The sequence below is a fragment of the Schistocerca serialis genome, chromosome 7 (genome assembly GCF_023864345.2).
Source record: "Schistocerca serialis cubense isolate TAMUIC-IGC-003099 chromosome 7, iqSchSeri2.2, whole genome shotgun sequence".
Classification (NCBI taxonomy): domain Eukaryota; kingdom Metazoa; phylum Arthropoda; class Insecta; order Orthoptera; family Acrididae; genus Schistocerca; species Schistocerca serialis.
Window position 1 is genome coordinate 473,363,761 of NC_064644.1, and position 20,304 is coordinate 473,384,064.

The 20,304-nt window shown below is 38.1% G+C and overlaps 1 protein-coding gene across 1 annotated transcript in view; it reads right to left on the reverse strand.

Moving 5' to 3' along the window:
• The window catches only part of LOC126412095 (dmX-like protein 2), a 370,418-nt gene that overhangs the window by 189,500 nt on the left and 160,614 nt on the right, over positions 1–20,304 (reverse strand). The window contains exons 22-31 of the mRNA XM_050081514.1: positions 19,130–19,360; positions 14,505–14,665; positions 14,283–14,419; positions 12,031–12,173; positions 11,822–11,925; positions 11,642–11,741; positions 10,894–11,071; positions 8,730–8,857; positions 4,748–4,914; positions 4,512–4,664 (exon numbers count right to left, since the gene is read on the reverse strand). Of these exons, the coding sequence (XP_049937471.1) occupies positions 4,512–4,664; positions 4,748–4,914; positions 8,730–8,857; positions 10,894–11,071; positions 11,642–11,741; positions 11,822–11,925; positions 12,031–12,173; positions 14,283–14,419; positions 14,505–14,665; positions 19,130–19,360 (1,502 nt within the window). The remainder of the gene's footprint in view (positions 1–4,511; positions 4,665–4,747; positions 4,915–8,729; positions 8,858–10,893; positions 11,072–11,641; positions 11,742–11,821; positions 11,926–12,030; positions 12,174–14,282; positions 14,420–14,504; positions 14,666–19,129; positions 19,361–20,304) is intronic.

The window sequence follows — 20,304 nt, forward strand, 5'->3', positions numbered from 1 at the left end:
GCTGTGGAGCAAGAAGGTGGGTGGGAGGGAGTGGGGAGCAGAAAAAGAGAGGAGCAAGGAAGGGGAAATGGGGACAAGTGCATTGGCAGAGGGTGGCACACAATGAGAGTGTGGGCGCCTCAATATAGAGGGGGCAATAGGACCATGGGAGAGTGAAGAGTGGGGGGGTGGGGCTGTTGGGTGGAGGGTGTGGAGTTGGAGACAGTAGGTTACCAAGTTGAGGACAGGATAATTTTGGGAGTGGGAAATGTGTTGTCAAGATAACGCGTATCTGTGCAGGTCAGAAAAGCTGGTGGTGGTGGAGTGGAAGATCCAGATGGCCCAGGTTGTGAAGCAGCCACTGAAATTAAGCATGTTATGTTTTGGCTGCATCTTGTGCCACAGGATGGTGTACCATGCTCTTGACCACAGTTTGGCAGTAGTTATTCATTGTGGTGATTAGCTGGTTGGTAGTCACACCAATATATAAAACAGTGCAATGACTGCAGGAGAGCTGCTTAGACAGATTGTCGGGCCTCAGATGGAGCCAGTCGAAGGCCATGCCACCTCTTTCCCTGCCTGTACTCTGCTATCCCTCCTCCTTCCCTGCCTCACTCTAGATTTCCACTCAATGTGACAGCTGCATTCTAGTCCGAGCTGCCAGAGATGGAAGCCACGAGTGCGAATGTGTGTGTTCTCTTTTCTGAAGAATGCTTTGGCCAAAAGCTAAATGTGTAACAGTCTTTTTGTTGCACCTGTCTGCAACTCAACAGTCATCTTCACAGTGAGTAGCAGTTTATCCTTTACCTAATATTGTTGAACTCTCTTGTGTGTTGCACAAGCCTGTGACCAGGCTACTGGTCTGACTGATGGAGTGTAACCTTCCTTTGCAGCAGCTCTAGGAGGTGCTTATCATCCCACCACCTTTAACTCCTAGGAAAGATCTTCATACTAATTTGATAGCAGACTGGGCAGACCTGAGGCCATTCTGCAACAAGGAAAAATCCCCACCCTTATCTGACATTGAACGCAGTACCTCCAGGACCAGACCCTAGTACTCTACCACTTAGACTGCCATGGCCAATTCCATATGTATAGGAGAAGGAAAATATCTTTAGTGAACATACATACAGTTTAATAAGCAGTTTACAATGATTATTCCTTTAACAGTAATGTAAGAGGTGTAGGGTATTTTAGTTATGTAAATTTGTGTACTAAATGTTCTGCCAGATTAAAAGTGAATTCTTATGTCATTTATGCACAAGACAATACCAATAATAAATAGGTACTTACTTTTAAGCGGAAGGCAATATTATTTGAAAGAGTGAAAATTTTGACAAGTGAAAGTTGTGATATGTGTAAACAAAGCAATAGAGGAAAATAAGCTTATAGCTTGAAGAATGCTCTGAACTTTCACACTAACTGAAAAATTAGATGATGGGTTGATGCAAAATAGAATCAGTTACATAATGGATACTACATTTAACATGTTGGAATGAGTAGATGTTTACGGCTCAGTGACTGTTTAAATTGCATACCCTAGACTACGATTTGCTCTATAGTAGGGTAATGAGACTAGCACTACGAGTGTGTCACAAATTGCTATTCAGTATTCAATAGAGTTTTAAATGGTTACCACAATGCAGAAAACTAAGTAATAAATTCATGCATTAATAATACCCATCATGAATTAGGTGCACAAACCTATGCTAATCTATCATAATGCTTTTCTTGGCAGTTTATTCCAACACAATCTCCCTATTGGAGACTACTACTCATCTTACTGTGGTAGGCATCCATCACCCAATCTCAGTTTATTAGACTAGCACTTTGTGATGTCATAGTTTGAGATCAAAATTGTCTGACTTAGCACCAAAGAACCATGCCTCAAACACAAATGTAAGCTCTAAGCCATTCACTATCACATAAAGAATAACTCTGAAACTCCAAATAATGTTTTCTGCCAGTGTATTCCAAACTATTTATACTACACATCTGTAAAATAACACGTAATATTTTCTCCATTTCTTTGGCTTAGTCATGTGGATTAGCATTGACATTAATCAAGGATTTAAACTTTTTCAAGGCAGGTGACAAATAATTACATCCATGATAATACAACTTCTCTTTCCTGTGAAGAGCATTATCAGTTATGTTTTTAGAAAAACAATATTTTTTGTGTGGACAGTGTAGTTGTTTGATTTCTGAAAATTATTTTCAGGACTGCACTCCCATAATTGATCAAGAGTAGTATATTAAGAGTTTTCTGTTTTTGAAAGCAATTGGTGAACACAGTTAGTGCTTTCAGTTGTTTTATCAAGCTGTCGAATTCAACTTAAACAATATGGCATGCTAGTATTTGTATCAGTTGCTAGGAGGCATATGATCCTTTAACGAGAATTGTCTAAGAACAAACTCATCCACTTGTACAAATTATTAATAATGTGCATCAAGTCTTTCTGAAACACCTTCAACTATATTTCCCACAGCATTCTTTGTTTCATTCGGAATATGATTTCACATTATTAAAGAGTTCTATGGGCATTTCACAGCTGCATTTCTCTCTCTCTCTTTTTTTTGCGAATTGTTTAGGGAGTTATTATCTTCACTTTAACCTTAGAAAGGCAGAACTAGAAACTTTTTATGTTTACCGGACATCATCAGCAGGACAGCGATCTCAAATCTTCTGTTTGGTTTATTTAGGCCATATTGCATGATTTTTTTAGAAACTTTTTTTAATAAATCAAGTAAATGTTTCTGAGAATCCTTAAGTGAACAAAGGAACCATATTTTTATTGAAACTTCCTGGCAGATTAAATCTGTGTGCCAGAACGAGACTCGACCTCGGGACCTTTGCCTTTCGCGGGCAAGTGCTCTACCAACTGAGCTACCCAAGCACGACTCACACCCCGTCCTCACAGCTTCACTTCTGCCAGTACCTCGTCTCCTACCTTCCAAACTTTACAGAAGCTCTCCTGCTGTGAGGGCGGGGCGTGAGTCGTGCTTGGGAGCTCTGTTGGTAGAGCACTTGCCCGCGAAAGGCATAGGTCCCGAGTTCGAGCCTTGGTCCGGCACACAGTTTTAATCTGCCAGGAAGTTTCATATCAGCACACACTCCGCTGCAGAGTGAAAATCTCATTCTGGGCATATTTTTATTCACTGCACAGTGACTTCCCATACTGTCTGTTGATTATATGCTACAGTAAGGCAATTATTTAACAAAGGATAGTAAATATTTAATTTTTTCTATAGCTAACATGCTTTAATGGCTTGTGCAAAATACAAAAAAAGACAGGATATGCAATTTTTTTTTGATGGATGACATATTTTCAGTATATGCTACGGCATTTTTAACTAGCCACATTTTGCTGAATAAGGTGCACATTGCTCTACGCATATTGCTACCCTTTCTTAAGGCCTGTCCACACGCAACGATCTGTCTGCGCATATCACATCTGCGCAGACAGATCGTTGCATGTGGACAGAAGATTTGCACCAACTTGAGGTGTGTGCAAACCTGGAAGTTGGAGTTGGAGGTTTGAGCGAAATCTCTCAAATCTGTGGGTACAAACCACATCTGCGAAGACAAGTTGGAACATGTGGACAGGAGATCGCTACAAATCTGGCGCAAAACAGCTGTTTGCTCAGTCTAGTGTTTGTATTTGTGCGCACAGGGCATTAAAATGGCTGATACTTGTCAGTGTTCTCGAGAGCTTGTAAGTGAATTCATTGAAATATATAGAAACCACCCATGTTTGTGAAAGATTAAAGTAAAGAATATAGAGACTGAGACAAAAAGACAGCAGCATACAACGCTCTAATTGAAAAATTGCGGGTATTATTTCACTCCACTCTTGTTTCGATATTGCAGTTGAAAATTCCAAATCCTTGTAGCTCCTTCCTGTTGCTAGGAATCTTAATGTTACCACCAGCCATTCATGAGGAGAAATTGACCTTCTCTATATAAGTATTTTTTCTCATAATATGAGGGGTTACAAGCTTTAAGAGATAATTATAAGTTTCAACATGCATCCGCAAATAATTTCGCCAGTCATTAGGTTCGCCCTGCAACTCTCGCAGTAAATTTACGTGAGAAAACTGCTTTCGCTTTGGCAGCCAGTCTACACACCATTGACCGCTTTCTCTGTTTCCTGCAGTTGGTCTGAATGTTTTTTGCAACACAAGTTGCGAACACAGACCACAACAGAACTTCCTCCATTTCTATATTTCAAAATAACTGAATTCAATTTTTGACGTTTACGGGGAGCGTAGTCGCTTGCTGCTTGCCGCTGATATTTCTTTTCTACACCGACAGATGGCGGACGAGTAGTAGATTGGGGTTTGTGTCGTGTGAACACACAACATTTGCAGTGATCTTTTGCATGTACAGACATCTGCGACGATGTCTGCGCAGACAGATCATTGCGTGTGGACCGGGCTTTACAGAAAAGTTGAAATAAATTAAACACCACACATGGCTTTACAGCTAACATAATAGGGAAGAAGGGAGAAAGATCAAGGTTTTATCAAACCTGTCGCGGTCCAAAATGTGACAAGCCTTGTCGCTCCTGACTCATGGATAAACGTCTTTCATGACGTTTTGGCGAATCTATTTCATCCTCCAGCAGTTCATCTAGTGTCTCATCTTCAACGGCCAAACTTCCATCAAATAAATTATTGTAATCCTGAAAAAAACATTAAGAAATTAGAACCACTGGTGTGAAATATGATAACAGCTATTAAACTGAAACTACAAGGAGAATTGTACCTCCTGATCTTCTGAGATTTGGGCAGCACTGCTAGTTGTTTCCCTGTCTGCAGCTAAGAGGGTCCACAATGGTAAGGGCGGTATAGAACTTATCTCGGCATAATCAAGTGTTAGTTCCTCAGGTATGGCAGTAGTGGAACCTCTCTGTTCAAGAGGGCTTGTAGTACCTGAATAATAAATACACAGCATAAAGCAATTTTTGATACAATTAAGGAAATAAACACAATACATAAAAAAGCGATAGAGAAAATAATAAGTATCAGAAAGATTGTGAAATTAATAAATCAGCAGTGAACTGCAAAACTGAAAAGACAAATGCCAACAGAAAAACAGCATTTTTATGCCACACACAGACACATTCAAAGAATAAAAAGCAGACTGACCAAAGGCTGACAGTTTTATGCAAAAATAAAATTTCTGCAGACAATTTGTCAACAGAGTGAGAAAGCGTTACTAGTTTGCTCTAGAAGAAACTTGCTTCTTAGGGGCTATTTACCTTGATTTGCATACTCGTGTTAACCTGTTGTACAGAATAATATTTCACTCTCCTCTTTCTAATCTCTTCCCATCCACACCTACCTAGCTAATAGAAATTTCATAGTGAATATAATCTTTTCAGAAAATATACTTATGTAACCATGATTTTTTTCCTGTCACTGGTTGAGATTCCTTTGTACAGGAAAAGGAATGAGATTAAAGTGTGAGAATATGGCTAAGTAAAAGAAAGGAGATTGAAGTTTAATGATAGATCAATTGAGATGAGGCAAACCAAAGGGGAAGGTCACACCTGGCAAAGAGTCAAGAAGATACCATCTCATGTAAGATGAATGAAGCAAATTCATGGTAAGCACTGCATTTGGCAGTCTTAATAGATGGAAGAGTTCAGTCTCATGGTAAAAATACATTTGATGGCAAATACATATGAACTGAGGCAAGGAATTGGGGGAAAACAGATATACAAGAGAATTAAAGTCACATAATGAAATTCAGAATTGGTAAGAATATGAGGACTACAACACTGAACAACAATGGCAATAATATTATTAACAATGATAACATAAAAACAAAAATATATTGTTACACTGAATAAAATGACTGATGACTTGAGAAGGAGACAAGAAAGAGTTGCAATACAACAGGGTACAGAGAGACATGAGACAGAGTGTGCTAGATAGGATACACTGGACTGGAAAGGGTACTTTGTGAGTACAGGCTGGGAGTGGTTAAGGTGAAAAAGGAGGATGAGAGACCACAAATCTGCATAGGTTCCTGTAAACATGAGGTGTATTATGCAGTACAAATATATTTTGTGGAGGTGGTGGCCTACAGCTCACAAGTATGTGGAAAAATGTCATATTTCAACCACCAACAGCAGCTGATATATAATTTTTCACAGAAAAATTTTGTATTGTGGGGATCTACAATTGCAGTACTATACCATGATTAAAAAACCACTTCAGCTGTATAAAAAATATTTATTTATGATTAAAGTAGTCTCATGGCATTAGAGCCACATTATCAGGGATAGATGTGTATACAAACAAGAGCAAAATGTATAAATATCCTGTTTAGATTAAAATGTAGTTGAACTACACATGAAATTATTTAGGAAAATACATACTCACATTTATTTCAAATGATAAACAGTAGATGACCCAACATTCTTTCTCCAATTATGATAAAAATGTTCACCCATCAAGAGGTAAGTAGTCCAGTTTAAAACACGACAAAATGCAGGGATCATCATCGGAGTACAGGAAGTCTACAATATGGATAAAGTAAACCAGATCACAGGGAAAGAAAGGGACATAATCTCAACATTCTCAAGGGGTTGAGACATTGAGGTACAAAAAGCATCTCTCAATGCATACCCTCAATGGGCAGCTAGAGTTGTGCTATCGCAATGTTTTAGCAAACTTCGACAGTTTGAATAGGACAACCTAGTACATATAGTCAATTCCCTACTTTAAATCATTTTTATACACAGTTATTTGGTTTTTTCCCTGAAAACCCTCTGCCATTTCTGTACTTGACTTCCATAATTGTCAATCGCTATGAGACTCATAATCACTATTTATGCATTTTTGGTTCCCGAAGATCATTATTAATTAAGTACTATATAATTCCTTTATTTTACAACTGTACTCCACTTGGGATGGTTGACCTCCTCCTGTTTTGAAAATAAAGTAATTATATCTTAGGTTTTTCTATCTTTCACATGTAAAGTTAGTTCTAAAGATGTTACCCAACCTTCCCTGCCACCGTTTATGATACTGTTCCTACATCACCTCTCATTGCATACATTCTTACGTGCATGCTCCCTTTTTGCTTGTATGCACCAATTCAGCTCAGTTCATCTAGGTGGTCACTGTGTGCCTCATGTTGTCATTATGTCCATACAATATTTTAATTTTCTTTTTGTCCAGTCCTTCTTCTGTCTAGACGATGATCTTTTGTAAGCAGTGTTTTGTCTAGACTAGACCTTCATTACCTATCATACAATTGTACAGACTCTGCTTTATGAGATTTACTTTATCTTACTAGGTGGAACGAAGGTTTCCTCACCTACTCATAATTTGTTTTATTCTTTTACAGTCCATCTGGTTTACCACTTTATCCTTATTCTAGATTTCCTGTATCAAGATTATGTTCCCTACATTCTGCCATCTTTTAAATTGGACTACTGACCCCGTGACAGTTGAACACCTTTATCACAATGGACAGATGTTGGGTCATCTACTGGTTATCATTTGAAATAAATTGTGAAATAAATGTGAGTACATAATTTTCCTATATAGTTTCACATGTTGCTCAACAACATTTTAACTGATACAGGATCTTTATACTTTTTCTCTTGTTTGTATACAGATGTACCCCTGAAGATGTGGCTAATATGCCATGAAACTAGTTGGATCAGAAATAAATATTTATCATAACCTGAGGCATACTTTTTCATCATGGTAGAATCACTCTTTATTCACAACTAGTTTCGGTATTCAGATCATCTTCAAGTAACAAAGCATTTATACCAGCATAAGCAGCAATCTTAAAACTGTGGCATCAAGGAACATAAAATCCATCATATGTTACTGCCACCATTAGTGAAATATGTTTCATAGTCAATACTAAAATGTACCAACAGTGTAAATCTTCATCCACATTTTAGAGTCGAGTTCCATCTTTTCATGTGGATCCACTGTGCGTACATGCCAGTATGACTGGTGACCCAACTGCATTAAAATCGAAGCAGGGACACAGCAGGGGTACTAGGCACAACGTCACAGATTCTAGCCTCCTCATATTTACCTTTACATAAGCTCTAACTTCAATAGCAATACATTCCAAAAGCCTTCATTAAGTTTGTGACTGATATCATTTAAACACAAGAAAAGAGTGGTATGTTGAAGCTCACACATACTGCAATACATTTCAAATGATTGATTCCTACGTTTTCTGCTAGTTCTGGATCATGTAATATATAGACCTGATGGACAAAGAACAAAAAATTATTTAGAAAATTTGACTGAATTTTATCTGTATTTCTAATTTTGTTACTAACAATTAATTATAAACGAAGTGCGCAAAATTATTTTTGTACCCGGTCTACAGTACTTGCTGTAAAATGCAGGACTTCATTCATCACAAATCATATTTGATTCATGAAAAGAAACTATTATTAACTATCCACATTTGCTGCTACTGCAAAAGCCAAGGTGAACAGCCCCAAACAAAAAGTACAAAAGGCAGGCTACTATGCAATAAGAAACTTTTATACAGGAAGACAACATGAAATTGTATGAGAGAAGCCATGGTCCCCTGCCTTACCCCACACATCCACTCACTCAGCTACTACAGACAACGCCTTGCTCTGCTCTGGCCAGCTCAGCAGTGTTGTTAACAGCAGCAAAGTGGCTGAGCAGCTCAAGCTGTAAGCTGCATGTTACTTCTAACCGGGGATACAGGAATGGCTTTACTCTCATACCTGCACTAACGTAGCTCACAGACAACGTACGCGAACGAGACCAACCCCTCTGTCGTACTAGGTTCTCCTCGTCTGTGCTGGACTGAAGCATTCCACCCTGTCGCACTGTACATGTTCCTGATATGCATCTGCAAAAGTGGACATTATCTCAGAGGAACAAAATCAGCTGGTTTCAAGATATCTACAAAGTACTAAAAACTCTGTAAGTATTACTCAACTCTTGCATTTCCATAAGTGATATTGTTTCAATATTAGTTCAATGCACACAAATAATTTAATTTATGAGCAACAGAGGCCACACTGCATGGATCCAAATACAGTTCTTGAAATCATGCATTCTGTTCTTTTTCTCATTTTATTAGCTAGTTGAATGAAGCATTGACTCCCACTTTGCAAGTTAATTTCCAGGAGTTCTAAGACATGCATGTTACATTATATTATTATGAGGAAATGAAATATTATTTGGATACAACATACAGTGCAAAGCATATGATCTCTCAGTAAATTTACCCTCGTGTTTCCCATCGTAAAAGACAGTACTTGTAGGAAAGAGATATAACAGTACGTGTTGTTGCAACATTTAAAATTAAGCTAACAAATTAACACACATACAACAATATCATTTTATAAATATGGTACTAATAAGGGGCGATTCTAGAAGTCTGTCACAGGGGGAGCTAATATGGTGGGTGGGGTTTGGGGAAATGGAATATCGCTGAACAAAAGGAGAGTTGGGATCCTCCACCGACAAATTGGTAAAATTTGGTGTTGCTTAACATAGTTTTTGGTAACTATTTTGGAGTTTGGGGTAAAAAAACATGCATTAATAAATAATAAGACACCCATTTTAAGTTAAATGATATTTATTGGTTTAGATAGTAAGCTATTTGCTGCTGTTATTCTTTTGTTAAACTGTGTTTGAAATACATTGCAACCTGTATTGCTACATAATTATATATAAACATAGATGAGGTGACTTACCGAACAAAAACGCTGGCAGGTCGATAGACACACAAACAAACACAAACATACACATGTGTGTGTGTATGTTTGTGTTTGTTTGTGTGTCTATCGACCTGCCAGCGTTTTTGTTCGGTAAGTCACCTCATCTATGTTTTTTTTATATATAATTTTTCCCACGTGGAATGTTTCCTTCCATTATATTAATTATATATAAAAAAAGATTGAATCTGTTGGGAGTAATATATTTGCTAATTTCTGAAGTCATTTTATCCAGTGTAATATGATACTCCATTGGGGTGGGGTGGAGGGCTATAACCCCCATAGCCCCCCCCCCCCCCCCCCTCCTTGCCGCCACCCCTGGTACTAATAACTTATTTTAGTGACAAAAAGTAAGTGTAATTGTTTCACAAAAAACTTGAGTTTCTTTGCTGGCCTAAGGACAAAGGTACAGTATAACTTCCTTGCAATTACAGACAAGCAGGTGCAATAATCCACACTCTCTAATGCTGATGGTCCAAAATTAATGAAGATTATGAAGTATTTAATACAAATGAAAAGAATACAATACTGCTTATATAAAATACAAATTAACATCCTATTTTTAGTACTTTTGTAAACAGAAGCCTCTGCCAAAAAATGAGTACGGAGATGCTAGTGAATATGGCTGCAAAGAGCACTTTGATATACATTCCCTTTCCTTATACAAACTCAATCTATAATAAGCATTCATAAAATTCTGAAGTTCTATATAATGAGATTGTATCTAGTGCCAGTATCAAGAACTTACAACTTTCTTTCTAAACTTCATTATTTACATTTTATCTTAGGAGATCTGTTTCCTGTCATAATAAAAAAAAGTAAAAAGAGTTTTCATCATTTCAAGTATCACATGAAAGTTTAACAGTGCTGACACTTAAAAGGCAATATAAGTAAACTCAACTTCCTTTACTGAATTTATGGAATATGGAGAGAAAGTCATGTTTAGCACATAACAACAAGACACTGAAGGAGTAAGATACCAGAGACAATACATCTCTTTCTTTTCAGCAGCTTATTGTAAAGAATAAATTTTAGAAAGATGAATAGTACAGCAAGAAGTAGTAAGGATTAATGAAAATTTAAATGAAAACTTGTTCTTTTAAAAATCTATGAATTTTTTTTTTTAAAAAGAAATACTTTTACTTTTGTGAACCATGCATACCTTACTAAATGTGCTAATATAGCTTTCACCCAACGTATTTTCCCAGAGTTCAGCAGCTCCATTAGTTGTTTTGGATGATACTGTGGCAAGACAGGGCAAGCTATACGGCTGGCTTCAAAAAGTCCATAGTCAGGCATATAATCAGAACCTCCCAACTGCTCAGTCTGCACAATAGCACCTGCAGCCAGGTAACAACAAATGTAATTATTTCAATAGTATTTTTTTACATGCTGCCACTAACATATATATTGAGTCCTTTATGTTCAAGGTTAATTCTGTAAGTGGTACATAGGAAAAAGGAAACCAATTAGACAGTTTACAGGATAATTTTCTGGATGCTCAAAACATTTGTAATGTGGGCACAGCAGTGGAGTGCAAAGTATGAAACCCCATCCTAATGACAAATGAGAATTCTTTACACTGATAGCATTTGATTAGTTCTACATGTTGAACCATATCATGGAAATGATAGCACAAATAAGCAATTACAAATGCTCTACTAGTGGAAAGGGAAATGATAGCACAAATATGCAATTAAAAATGCTCTACTAATATGATGGATGATTTATCATCCATGAATTGTGGTTTTATTTAGTACCATCTCAAACACACTACAAATGTTTCAAAGCACCTGGATCCATATCTGTTTTGTTCCAGTATAAAATCCCCCCCCCACACACACTTTTGTTCCTATCACTGCATATCAGTTACGGTATAAAATATTAGGTTCATCAGAGAAGCACCATACCTCTAATCTTTTTGCTATCCAGCATTGTTAAATTGATGGAGCTGACACGGGAAAGATGAGGCATGGAACTGACATTGGCTAATCGACGTTGCGAAGTTTCCTGTAAGCCAACAGAAAATTTATTACACAACTTTGATACAAATTCAAATTTTACAGCATCTTGCTACTTTCTTTCAATACCTGAGCCAAATTTCTTAAGTCTTCATCTCTCAAGTTTCTAGAATCTTGATATTCATCTGATTCTTGATGGGCTAATCCCACACCACGATCACGAGCAACTGAAGCTACGAAAATTGAAATATATTTCGGTGAATACTGTAGAGCAAAAATTATTACAGTCTTTATTAATAATTACTGGACTGAATATATACAGCACACAAGGAACTTACATTTTGGTTTCCACTGTGAGTAAACATGCATCTCACTATCCATTCCAACAACAAGTATACCGTCTCGAACCCATGATATCTGCATAGGCAAAGGTGGTAAACTATCAGCTGTTACCAAGTCCACCTTACGCAACTTCATCCACCTATAAACATGTTACAGTGAAACTAAAATAATGTATCTGAAATCTGAGCTACTGCGCGTATTTGACTTATATCAAAATAAGTTAAAAATAAAGACTATTATAATACAGCAACAAAAAATAGTAAAAGATGATATAATTATTGTTTTCCCTGCTTTAGCCACTTAATTCTCCAATCACAACTTAATGCATTGGCTGCATTACTATTGAAAGGGTACAGGAAAGGTGACGAGACGTTTCTCGTACCTTATTTTAATTTCAATATTAGATATAGTATAGTGTAGCACGTGTTTCTCACAAGTGTTTAGCTGACTTGAAAGACAATTAAACTTTGGGCCTCTAAATTAAATTAGTGTCCACCTTATGTCTGAATTCTGTTAGCTGGTACCTCTTGCTACACCACCTCTAAATTTCTACACAAAATCAACAGAACACCGAAATATACGCACTTTCAAGAAATAATAAGTTCCATATTAATAAACTAATTGAAATTATTTTGATGTCACTTGCATTTAATCATGCAGTAAACTGTTAACAAAATGCCACCTGAAGATGATCAAAATATGAAACACATAGCAATAATTATGTGATACTGTCAAATGAATAAACATAAATAAAGCCCAATCACAGTGAACTATTCCAGTATGACACAATGCTGAGAAGAACATCTGTAAATGAAACACATATTGTTACTTTCGAGCAAATGTAACCACAAATGACAGCTCACATGTCACAGTAGCAGCTTGCACCTGCACACCTAAAACAAAGCTGAAAAGAAATAACTATGCCAGATCTAATTTGGACAAATATATGTGCTGTTTCTATTCATTTAGAATCATGTAAGGAAGCCTAAAAAATTAAGCAAGGAAGGAAGGAAGATTGAAATTTAATGCCTCACTGACAACAATGCAGTCATTTGAGATAGAGCATAAGCTCAGGCAAAGTTCCGAAAGGAAATCAGCCACGGCTCTCTTTAATAAACCATTCTGACACTTGCATATCTAAACCAGAGAAAAAAGATCTGCAGGTATGTATGAGAATTTTTAACTTCGTTTCTTTTGACGAGAATTCAGAGTGTTACTATTCCACCAGTTTCACAATGCTCAATTTAAAAGAAGTGGACATGCCATGATCTGGAAATAGTCATGAAGGCTGAGAGTTTCAAAACAAAATTAACCAGAAAATTTATATGACAATAACATTTCAAGATACAAATTTTGTGGTATGCTGTTCAGTGACTTACACAAATTTTCAGACTTTAATTTTACCATTCTACATAAAATAACAGGAACACAGAAGCTGGCATTCTGAAAATATCATGGATGGTGCAATTTTGATTTGAAGTGGGGAAAGTTCATACCATCGTGTACATGAACATGGTACACACAATGATCTTAATCCACTTTAAAAGAATTGCATCTGATATATTAATACAACTTCTAATAATTATCATATTTGTTTCATTCTGTCTAATTCTTTTCAAATTCATATTATTTGTAATGATATAAATACATATATGTAGAATTCATAGTTTCAACTTAAGTTTTTAATTTATTACTTCTCACTCTGAGCACATTACCAAAATAAATTAACATTTTCAATATGAATGTAGTTAAAACTCTCCCACTAAGACATAGTCTAACACAGTACATACAGTAAAAGCATACTGAAAGATTAGTTAAGAAGTGTTAAAACAACAAATATTTAGATTATGTACCTTACTTCTCTAAGTAGTAACACTTAACAACAAAACGAATGACAGAAGTTAAGGACAGGGAATGAGATAATTAGCATGAAAAAGCATAAAAGATTAAAGAGTTATGGTATGGAAGCACCAGTGATTGTATTATAGCTGAGCTCTGGCTTTTCTTTGCTATGAGGGTTTTGATAAGAAGCGCAATTCCATTATGAAGCACAAATACATATTTTTACCTATACAATAACACACATTACAAGTGTGTGTAAAATATACACACATAAGCTCACAAGCAAAGTCAGGAAAAGAGCAATGTTAATCCACAAAATTGTTTTACTAATCACACAATAGAAGGATCTGCTAACTTCTAATTATCTATTCAGTAGCACTTTTAGAAGTACATTAACTGAAGTCACCTGATCTCATCCACAAACTGAGGAACAGCCAATGAAGAAGCCTTCCTCAAGATAGGCCTGTTTGTTGACTGAGACTCTTTCATAGCCTTCATGTTCGCTTGGGCAAGGTCACTTGAAACAGGAGTAAACAGCAAGATCTGTAACAATGTAATTTGTATTTGCTTGTTCCTATCTAACCATTAACCTCTTAACACAGTAACCAACATAAGTAAAATTTCTTACCTTGCTTCCTACGCCAACAGTAAGTATATGGGAACCATCTTCTTTTGATACCCAATCTAGTTGCACTAAGTGTTTCTGAGTAAGTGGGCAGGTATTTCCACATTCTATGATTGACTTACGCAGTGACTGCAATGTACTGAAACTGGGAACTGCTAACAAACCTGCAATGTTAGGGAAATCCATTAGAGTTAATAAAACAATTTCTTAGAAAGTTTAACACACTGTCTATATTTGTTAAGTCAGAATCTTGTATTTTTGGAATTACTGCAAAGGGTTTTAAGCATGTTTCAATAAGCCACATACATGCTGTCAATGAGCTGAAAAGAAGAAATGACGGAATGTGATAAAAGCTGTAGAATTTATACACTGAAACATCAAAGAAACTGGAATAGGCATGTGTATTCAAATACAGAGATACGTAAACAGGCAGAATAAGGCGCTGCAGTTGCAAATGCCTAAATAAGAGAACAAGTGTCTGGTGCAGTTGTTAGATCAGTTACTGTTGCTACAATGGCAGATTATCAGGGTTTAAGTGAGTTTGAACTTGGTGTTATAGTCGGCACATGAGTGATGCGACACAGCATCTCCAAGGTAGTGATGAAGTAGGGATCAAATCTCCAACATCACTGTGGCTTGAAAAAGATTCTGCAAGGACAGGACCAACGACGACGACTGAAGAGAATCGTTCAACATGACAGAAGTGCAACCCTTCCGCAAATTGCTGTAGATTTCAATGCTGGGCCACCAATAAGTATCAGCTTGCGAACCATTCAATGAAACACCATCAACATGGGCTTTTGGAGCCAAAGGCACACTTGTGTACCCTTGGTGACTACACAACACAAAGCTTTGTGCCTCGCATAGGCCTGTCAACACCAACATTGGACTGTTGATGACTGGGAACGTGTTGCCTGGTAGGACGAGTCTCATTTCAAATTGTATTGAGAGGAGGGACGTGTATGGGCATGGAGACAACCTGATGAATCCATGGACTCTGCATGTCAGCAGGGGACTGTTCAAGGTGGTGAAGGCTCTGTAATGGTGTGGGCCATGTGCGGCTGGAGTGATATGGGACCTCTGATATGTCTAGATACAACTCTGACATGTGACATTTACATAAGCAACCTGTCCGATCACCTGCATCCATTCACATCTACTGTGCATTCCGATGGACTTGGCCAATTCCAGCGGGAGAATGCAACACCCACACATCCAAAATTGCTACAGAGTGGCTCTTGGAATACTCTTCTGAGTTCAAACACTTCTGCTGGCTCCCAAACTTCCAGACATGACAATTATTGAGCATATTTGGGATGGCTTGCAATGTGCTGTTCAGAAGAGCTCTCCACCGCTCGTACTCTAGGGAAGTGTGCCACATTCTTTGGGTCTACAGGTTAGGTGTTTCATGGATATTAGTTTAAGGTGGTGGTGGTGTTATAAAGTACTGGCCTACTGGGATACACCATTGTGCACTTATATTTGGGTATTCAGCATTGAAGTTCCTATAAACTTATTTGCTTCTTAAAATCATTGTTTAATCAAATAATTAGACAACTAGGTGGATCTGGGTTTTCAAATCACAACTTCAAACCCCCCCACCACACCAGAGGAGCTGAACCCACAGTGCTGGTATTGGTGTGGGTGGACTGGGTGAAAAGAGGGAGAGAGAGGCAGTAAGCTGGAGGGGGGTTGGTAAGTGGTAAAGGGAGCAGGCGCATGGGATAGGAATGCATCCGAGGCTCCAGAACATGCAAGTTGTGGAGCGCACAATGACAATGCGAAGGTATAGATTGGGTAGGGGGTGACAGAATAGATGTGAGGAAGACTGTTGTGTAGAGGGTTTGGGTGCAGTGGGTTAGCAGAGGATGTACAGTGAGGAGAACTCTTGTATGTGTAATTCTGCACAGCTGGTGCTGGAGTGAAGGAGCCAGATGGTATGGTTTGTGAAGCAGCCACTGAAATCTAGCATGTTGCTCTCAGCAGTGTGTTCTGCCACTGGGTGGTCAAACTCTATTCTTGGCCACATTTTGGGGAACAATTGGTTGGTGGCCATTTCCACATAGAATGATGTGCAGAAACTGCAGCAGCTGGTTCGCATGCTGCTTTCACAAATGACCCTGCTTCTGATGGGTTAGGATAAGCTTGTGACAGGAATGGAGTAGGATGTGGTGGGTGAGAGAACTGGCAGGTTTGGCATCTTGGTTTTCACAGAGAGGTGACCCTTGTGGCAAGGAGTTGATAGTGGGACTGGAATAGGGATGGACCACAATGACGCATAGGTTGGGTGTGTGGCAGAATACCACTTTAGGAGGAGTAGGAAGGATTGTTGGTAGGATGTCACTCATTTCTGGGGATGACGATAAGATATAATTGGATCGCTGAAAGAACATCTTTGACAGATGGTGGATATGCTACCAATGCTATTATGTGACTGTTTGCAGTTACATATGTTGTTCACCCTACTATACTGTTTGCAGTTGCATATGTTGTTCACCCTACTATACTGTTTGCATTTGCACATGATGTTCACCCAACTATGAGTATCACACCAGAAAATTCTACAGCCCTTGCAATTCCATACTACTGAAAAAATGGTAATAACCTTGGGCAGTGAAGCTACTGACAATGACATGGAGATGTGAATAATGACAACATTCTCTTTGAAGACTGTGGAGTCTACCCTCTTTCATAAGTTGCAGGTAAGAGATGCATCTATGTGTTAAAATACAGAAACATCAAAATCTTTCATTTATCTCGACATACATTGCCAAACTTTTTTTAAAAAATTGTTGTTGCTGTTCCTGCTGCTGCTATCATATCCTAATCTTATTATTAACTCTTCCACTCTTTTTCCAACACACCTTTTCAGTGCCATGATGATTCCAAGATGTACCATGTATGTTTGACAATATTGTTCCATTCCGTGAGAGTAATATGCTCCATGCCACACATACTAAAAATTTTATTTCTTTTAATTTAAAACTTCTATTTCACTCTGCAGCATATGATTTCACCTGAACCCACACAAGTCCTGTTGCATTAAAATGGCAATAATATGGCAGGAGGTGCAAAACTCTATGACCATTTCTTTCTGCAATTTTGTCAGTCTCATAAAAAGGTTGCAGAGGACTGAGGATAGGGTGTCTTGGCAAGGGTTCAGATCATGAAGACATTGTCAATGAACCTGACCTAGACAAAGAATTTGGGATTTTGAGAGGCAAGGAAGATTTCCTCTAGGTGTCCAATAAACAGGTCAAATGGCTCTGAGCACTATGCGACTTAACTTCTGAGGTCATCAGTCGCCTAGAACTTAGAACTAATTAAACCTAAGCTAAGGACATCACATACATCCATGCCCGAGGCAGGATTCGAACCTGCGACCGTAGTGGTCGCTCGGCTCCAGGCTGTAGCGCCTAGAACCGCACGGCCACTCCGGCCGGCAATAAACAGGTCACCATAGGAGAATGTCATGAGGGTGGTCATGGCTCTGGCATGGATTTGTCTGTATATATTCACCTAAACAGAGAAGTAGTTGTGAATGAAGATATAACTAGGAAGGTGTTTAAGTAATTAGGTAGTGGGTTTGGAGGCAGAAGGAAGTTGGGAGGGACAGTGTTCGATAGCAAAAAGGCTATGAGACATGACGGATGTTGGTACTGAATTGGACTCCTTGGCATTTTGTGGTGAGCCTGCACAATGTAGCTGCAGAGGTCTTTTTTCTTTTTTTCTTTCTCTTCTTTTCACTAGTTCATTTCAGATTTATCTGGAAACTAGCAAAGTTTTCATTCTTTTTCACGTGTCTGTTGACTAGTCAATGCTTCTTCAGTGAGTGGTCTCCTTTACTCCTAAATTATTAACAACTGTAGTTAAACGAGAGTTTCTTACTTCTGCTTTCTTTTAGTGTCTTCGCAGAAGGTAATGTACTTTGCTTGTATTACCTGACAAGGCGAACTGTAGTCCCAACTGGAGTGACAGCAACACTGTTTCCATAATGAATCTTCACTCTTCAGTGGAGTGTGTGCTGATATAAAACTTCCTGGCAGATTAGAACCGTGAGCCAGTCTGGGACTCGAACACAGGACCTTTGCCTTTCACAGGAAAGTGTTCCACTATCCAAGTACGACTCGCAAACAGCCCTCACAACTTTACTTCCTGCAGGACAATTTCTGTGAAGTTTGAAAGGTAGGAGACGAGGTACTGGCAGAAGTAAAGTTGAGAGGATGGGTTGTGAGTCGTGCTTGGGTAGCTCAGTAGATACAGTACCTGCCAATGAAAGGCGAAGGTCCTACTTTAGAGTCCTCCTCCAGCACACAGCTTTATCTGCCAGGCAGTTTCAGTATCAATGTGTTTGTGATTGAAAAGAAAAGAAGAAAAGAAATGGAATGTGGCTTAACTGAGCCCTACGACCAAGATATTTCCTACAATGACTGTGACTACTATCTCCACTGTGAGATAGTTAGTTTTCTTTTTAAGAGTTTGCATAACTAGAATTTGTTTGGTGTAATAATAGACTTTTTTGAAAAATGTCCTGGTTAAGAAAATTATAAAATCATTGAATTCTGTACTAAAATTTAATACAGCACTTTTCCTTCACCAAATTATAGTAAAAATGTTTTTTCACTAACCTCCACTTGTCTTTTGAAGGCTGTGGTGATCATGCCCAGTCTGATCACCATTCTTGAGTGGAGATCGAATGTCTTCTGATGACAGTGTTTGCAATATGTGGTTCAAACGTTGCTTCTTTTGTAAAAAACGGCTATCATACAAGTAGCTGAGGTCCAGGTGAGGATCTACTTGAATACGGGGTAAATGAATATTTTTTAAGTGAATTGTATCTTCCAGCACCCATTCTGAACCTGAAACAAATTGTGCAAAATGTCACCTGCATGTGTTTTGATATCTAGTTTTTATCATATTTTTGCGTTCTGTACTATAAATATAACTGTGAACCACTTGACATATAAATATATGAAAATAAAAAATAGTAACAATTTTCTTAAATTCTTTCAGTATAAGTTACAAAATAAGTCTCTCTCATCTCTGTAATACACAAATTATTCTGGTTTTATCCAAGATAAAAGGACAACAAATGAGCTTGGTGAGGGGAAGGGGAATATAGAGCAGAAAAAAAATTAAATTGGTACAATAGAGGAAGTGAAATACACGATGTTACCACCCTTTGTTGGCCAACACCTCAGCCCTTACAACTAAATCAGCCAGTCTTTTCTCTCATACAGAGAAAGGACCAACTGAGTCATCAGCATTGGTCCAGGAGCCCCGAAATTTGCGATAGACGGTATCTACATTAATACAGAGCACCCTTGTGAGCCACCGCTATGAACTCACCTGTATTTTCCCTAGGCTCAGTATGGTACTGGCTGCCAGCCAGTGGCACACTGACCCAGGAGTTGAGTTGCACCGAGGTCTGCACATGCCGGTGTCTACCAGAACCATCATAGCTCAATGGCATATAACCCAGACCAGAGGCCACTTAATCTCTCTCACTTGCACTGTTATGATCCTCACTAGTACTGGGATCTTGTGAACTGGTCTTTGCTATGATCTTGGCTGCGCTATTTCAAACTTGTAAATGTCTGTGTTATATTGTGAAGTTTGATGCTCTCACTAAACAATTTAACTATTACGGGTACTTTTCTTGTGTGGTTACCACAAACGAGTTTTGTAAATGACGAATCGATCATCAAAAATGTCAAGTATTATTTCCACAATGCAGTTTCCTGACAATGTTAAAATACCCATCAGACTAATCTAATACATACCAAATGTGTGTGCCAAAGAT